The sequence below is a fragment of the Chinchilla lanigera genome, unplaced genomic scaffold (assembly GCF_000276665.1).
Source record: "Chinchilla lanigera isolate Chin_1 unplaced genomic scaffold, ChiLan1.0 scaffold00042, whole genome shotgun sequence".
Taxonomy (NCBI): Eukaryota; Metazoa; Chordata; class Mammalia; order Rodentia; family Chinchillidae; genus Chinchilla; species Chinchilla lanigera.
The window spans coordinates 10,562,177-10,568,229 of NW_004955443.1; the positions used below are offsets into that span (position 1 = coordinate 10,562,177).

A 6,053-nucleotide genomic window follows, 5' to 3' on the forward strand; every position below is an offset into this window, starting at 1 on the left:
TCTTTCTTTCTTTCTTTCCTTCCTTCCTTCTTTCTTTCCTTCTTTCTTTCCTTCTTTCTTTCCTTCTTTCTTTCCTTCTTTCTTTCCTTCTTTCTCCTCCCCTCCCCTCCCCTCCCTTCTCCTCTCCTCTCCTCCTTTTTTTTTTTCCAGACAAGTTCTGGCTGAGTTGCTGAGGCTGCCTTTGAACTTGTGATTATTGGACCTCAGCCTCCCAAGTAGTTGGAATTACAGATAGGCACCACTGTGCCCTCCTCACGTGTTACAGAGTTAGACATGCACAGCTCTTGTGTCTAATGATGTGCCTGGGTACTGGATCCTCTAAGGAAAAAACTAGATCTTGGGGCCAGACAGTTAAATCAGATGATTGGATGACAGAGCTGGCATAAAAGTGCTGAGAGGCTTCTAGGCCCCATGGGAGGGGAACCTTTTCCCAGTATGAAAAGGAACGAGGGCTTTGGCTATATTCAGTGTGTTAAATGGTTGTAGAAAGAAAGTTTTTTGTGAAATACTTAGTGTAGTTGATTCAGTCACCCAGGAAGTACAGGTGCATGTATAGACTCCAAAGAAAGGAAAGGACTTTGTGTATTAAAACACAAGTACAAACACATACACAAAAGTAGCAATGTACGCTCATCAAATACTTCTACCATCCCTATCAGTCTGTCTCCATCTCTTAAACATGTTCCAAATACTTTGTAAAGTTCTAGGATACTAATGGATGTTAATAATATTAAAAGAAACGATTGGTCCATAGAAAATCAGATAACTAATGGATGTTAATAGTGTTAATCGAAATGATAGGTCCATAGAAAATCAGGTAACTAATGGATGTTAATTATGTTAACAGAAATGGTCGGTCCGTAGAAAAGCAGATACAGGTGTGCAAGAAGTATGGAGCTATATTACACAGCTTGTCTCAGGAGAATGAAAATTAACACTAATTAACAAAAGTGAGTGAAGGATGTTGATAGAACATTTGACATAGGTTAAATATGAGTCTGGAGTTAATCTTAGGAGTCCCGCTCTCCTTTTTTTTCAAGCAAATGCTAGAAATTCCTGTCTTTCAGGAAACATGTGTGGTGCTTGGGATCTCATGCACACCTGCTACTTGGGTCAGTAGTACCCTTTATTATTAATAATAGAATGCACCAGACTGTCACATGAACCTGTAATGAGCATAGACTTTATCCTTTGGAGGATGTGCAGTGACCTGCCAAATTTGGATTTTTGGTAGTTTACTAATACATTGAATGTGGGCAGAGCTGTTCAGAGACTGTATCAAGTATCCAGGGAAGGGATGTATTGAGGTTGTGAACCACGGCAAAGCCCGTGAGGATGGGGAAGTATATTAGTCAGGCCAGTTACTGTTGTGGTTTATATCCAGATGCCCCCCAAGAGCCTCATATGCTCATCCGCAGGCCTTTGGAAGAGGATTAGACCACAAGGACGCTGTAGCTAAATGTGCTGTTAGACGGTGGGGCCTGGGTGGAAGAGGCTAGTAGGTGGGAGGTTGACCTCCTAGGGTGTATTTCACTCTCTGGTTCTTGCCTTCCCAGTCTGCTTCCTGGCTGCTATGATCAAGGAGCTCACTTCTCCCACTCTTCCATGCTGTTTCTTCTTGGGAGCCCGCTCACCTGGGACTGAAATGTGAGCCAAAATGGACCTCTCCTCCTTCAAATTGCCTGTACCAGGTGTTTTGTCCCAGTGAAGAGGAAAGGGATTAAGACCGCTGCGATAACAGTGCCGCAGACTGTGTAGTTTACACAACAGAAAGGTGTTTCTCACCCTTCTGGAGGCCTGCGAGCTAGCTGAGTGGTTCTTGGTTAGGGCCCTTTTCCATTCCACTGCCTTATGGTGGCTTTTCCCAGCAGTGGGGTTGGGAGGAAAAGAGGAAGCTCTTCCTGGTGTCTCTTAGAGGGAGCTAATCCTCTGTGTCAGGGTTGCAGCCTTACAACCTCATTTAACCTTAATTACTTCCTGGAACCCTGTCTCCAAACATAGATCAGATTAGGGCTTCAGCATGCAAAGGGGGGGGAGGGGCAGAGATCCCTCCACTGCAAGGAATAAAAGCAGTGGCTTGTCCGCCTCATTGAATATCCTTGGTGTGACGTGGGTGGGCTTGGGAATCCCCTCAGGTCTTTGGGATTGGGGGTGCTGGGTGGGTTATGGTCCCTGGAAGTTTCTTGATAGGTGCATTTTGTGGAAATTGTTTTTGTTCCAATAAAGTTTTTGTAAAAACTGATAAGGAAGACTATGACTTTTTATAATTTATTCTACCCCAAAGGGAAGTATTTCTAATCCTCTTAAATTATTGACCAGTTGATCCTGTTGTTTCTAAAGGGGGTAAATTTTACATCCACTCATGTTACTATTTGTAATAGTGATTTCCACTTTACAGTGTGCCCAAAAAATGGACAATACAAAATAAGGCGGTTTGAATTTGATGCTGAGGTTAACTTTTTATTTACTTTATAACATTTTGATATCTTGCAGGGATACAGAAGTACCTTACTGACTGGCATTTTCAGCCCTTCTTCTCCTTTATACTTTAGCTGCTCTGGAGATCTGGAGAAGACAGGTGTTTTCCTTCTGATACTGTGCTAAGTTTTCAGTGTTTGTTGGTGTTTTTAAATAAGGCAATAGCTTATGAACAAATGGCGTGTAACGGAAGAGTCCAAGTCGTGCCTTGTGGAGAGCTTTTTCAGTGTGTTTTCCAGAAATAATCCATCGAAGCTCCCTCAGATAAATATACTTATTACTTGTGTTACACATATTCTGTACTTTTCTCTCTTTCTTAAATGTGTATTATTTTTGTTAGCACATGTTTGCAGTACATTTGATTACATTTACCGTGAGGAGTTGGTACATGTGCACAACATATCTTAATTCTTTTTACTTTCTTTTTCTCTCCCCTCCCTTCCCCTTTCCTTTATCTACTGGCCCCCTTCCCATTTGCAAAAGATATATCTCCCTGTTTCCTATTATGTGTCTTTTATTTTGCTCTTGAAATTATTCATACTTGGGGTTTCTCATGTAAGAGGGACCATGTGATACTTAAGCTTGTGGGCCCAATTTATTTAACTTAGCCTTCTGGTCTTTTTGGTTTTTTTTTCTTTGTTTGTTTGTTTTTCTTCCGGTACCAGGAATCGAACTCATGACCTTGCGCTTGCCAGGCAGGCGCTGTGCTGCTGAACTAAATCCCCAGACCCTGGGCTTTTTATTGAAGGATGATATATAGAAATTTACATATATGCATTTTCATAAACTGAACACACCCACGTAACCAGCCCTGAGATAAATGGACTCTGTTTTAAAATCTGGTTACGTTGTTTAGGAGAAAAGACTCTGAATCTGGGCCAGTGAGGGGGCCTCCTCGGGGACAAAATGTAGATACACTCCTTGAGGCTCAACTCAGCCTGCTGAAAGTGTAATGTGTATTCTTCCCTGTCTGTACCTCACTGCCAAACCAAAGCATGGTGTGGGTTTTCTCGACCTCCAACCACATATTCTCCTAGAGACCAGTGTCCCGTCCTTGTCTCAAGGCTGGAATGTTTATGCGTCACGGGGGTACCTGTCAGTATAGGGGAGGTGTGGAACACTTCCTGGGATAACTTTACTCATTCCTGTTTGTACAAGAAGGAAGACGCTTTTGGCGACTGCTAAGAACAGAGGAAAAACTCCTAGACCTTAACCCACTTCTATAGGAATAAAAAGCTTGCCCTTTTCTGGGTTAACTGGCCAGCATGATTTTTTTCTGTTTCTCTTTAGCTTTTGTTCTTCTCAAGATGAAGTTCTTTCTGGGTCTCTTCCTTCTCCATTAAAACTTTGCCTGCATAAACGTGTGCTTCCTGGCTGGACTTCCATCTCTATTGACATCAAATCAGAAATCCCATGTCTGGTATCAAAACTGCTGTGTACATTGGAGGAAAATGTGACCTTTGAACTTTTACCTTTTACTTTCATATTAGCTTCTTGTTATCTAATGTATTTAAAAATTGACTCTTCAACTAATCTTACTAATATTGTTTAAATATATGACTACTTGTATTGTTGAAATGAAAATTACTGACTGAGAAATATGCACAACAGAGTCTCAAACATATCAGTGTTTTCTGAGGCTATTGTTTAACAGGCCCAACCTATGGATATTTAATTTTAATTCTAATCCCAGTGCCTGACTTGGGTACTATTTGATTAGAGCTCAGACAATGAGAAGTTACCTATTAGCTTGTAAGTTTTTGTCCTGTAGAAAGATATCTCCAGTGGTATCATTTTGTTGCCCTAAAGAACATTAACCAGTTTAAGAAGACTCTTACATAGCTAACTTATTCTAATGCTTTGTAAAACAAAGTCTTTGTGACAGACGCAGGTGCTCTTGGAACCAGCCTTACCATTTTACTGATTACCTTATCAGTTAATGGGATGAATAAAGTGTTTAACACATGTTCATTCTGTATTGGTGAGAGTATATTTTTTAATATTTTGAAAATTATAGTTTGATACTGCCTGAGTATTTCTGTTGTGTACCTTCAAGTTATCTCTAGAAATTGACTTCCTGGGGTGTGCAAAGAACATGCCAGTTCTACACTCAGTGAGTGAAAATTGTTGTCCTAATTACTGTTGTGATTTTTTTTCAGGGAAAATGTATATAAAACAAGGTTTTACTAATTAAAGTGTCCTGTACTGGAGGTATAGCTTAATGGAAGAGTGCATGCTTAGCATTTCAAAATCTGGGTTCAGTGCCTTAGAACACACCCATATCTATCTATCTATCTATCTATATATCCACACACACACATATATATGTATATATATTATATATTTTTAAAAATTCAATTTAATTTTTATTTTTTCCAGGTTTAAGCACGTGAAACATTCTTTGTGGAAAAAATAACATTTTAAGAAGATAACCTTCTGAGTGGTAAAGGGAAAACCAGTAGAGAAGTACACCTTCTTTTGTATAAGTCTCATTGTGCTGCTTTTTATAACTTAGCTTAGTAATGAAGCCACCATTATGTCCTCAGTCAGTGAAGTAAATATTGATATCAGAGATTTCTTAATGAGCATTAATTTGGAGCAGTACCTCTTACATTTTCAAGAGTTTGGCTTTTATACTGTGAAGGACTGTGGAGGAATAAATGATAGTGTGCTACATGAAATTGGAATATCACCTACAGGACACCGTAGGAGGATACTAAAAAAATTACAGATGATCTTGTCAAACATGCAAGAAATCCCAATCTATGCAAATGTTCATAAAACAAAGAATGAAAACACTTCGAAGGATCGCCATGCTCCGTCTTCTGATAGGAACACCTGCATAGAACTTTCTGATTCTGGAAGTGTTCAGACGCCTAGCTCGACACAGCTGGAGACAGTTGAAAAAACTCGAGATCAGAATGATGTTCATGTGGAAAAGAGCCAATCTTTTCAATCAGGTGATAAGTTATCTCTTTCCGAACATGACTTTCCCATTTCAGAAGAACTACACCTGAATTTGGATTCTCATGATTCATTATCTGGTAAGACAGAATCTTTGGTGATAAAGAAGACTATGGATGGTACAGTTAGAGAACACCCAACAGAAAAAGTTGATTTGGTATCAGAAAACTTCAGCCTACTTCCTAATGCAGACCCTGAATGTCTTTTCTCCCTGGATTGTTCAGCATCAGAAGCACAGTCTAGAAGTGGAACTAATGGCTTACTAGAAAGTTCACTACCATCCCCATTGTTTCAGTTTCAAGGAGAAATGGTTGTAAATGATTTGTATGTTCCGTCATCACCAGTCCTGTCACCTATGAGAAGTCGTAGCAAGCTGGTTTCCAGGCCATCTCGATCTTTTCTGCTGAGACATCGGCCTGTTCCAGACATTCCAGGTGCAACAAAAGGGATTTCAGGGAGGTAAGAAATTTTACAAATAAGATATAAGTACTCAACTTGGAGTCATTTAATTATTTTTCAGTATTTCTTTCTAAATTTGACATACATGTATGTGTGTGTGTGTGTATATTTATATATATATATATATATATATATATATATATATAAAATGT

At 39.5% G+C, this 6,053-nt stretch overlaps 1 protein-coding gene across 5 annotated transcripts in view; it reads left to right on the forward strand.

Annotated features, from left to right (window-relative positions):
• Arap2 (ArfGAP with RhoGAP domain, ankyrin repeat and PH domain 2) overlaps positions 1-6,053 on the forward strand; it is a 181,567-nt gene that overhangs the window by 24,414 nt on the left and 151,100 nt on the right. For 4 of the 5 annotated variants that reach the window (XM_005392016.2, XM_005392019.2, XM_005392018.2 and 1 more), the window contains exon 2: positions 4,858-5,901. In XM_005392016.2, coding sequence (XP_005392073.1) covers positions 5,015-5,901 — 887 coding nt within the window. In that variant the 5' untranslated portion in view covers positions 4,858-5,014. Of the gene's footprint in view, positions 1-3,881; positions 3,899-4,857; positions 5,902-6,053 lie in introns of those variants that run through there. The other variant, XM_005392017.2, reaches the window with a different exon arrangement.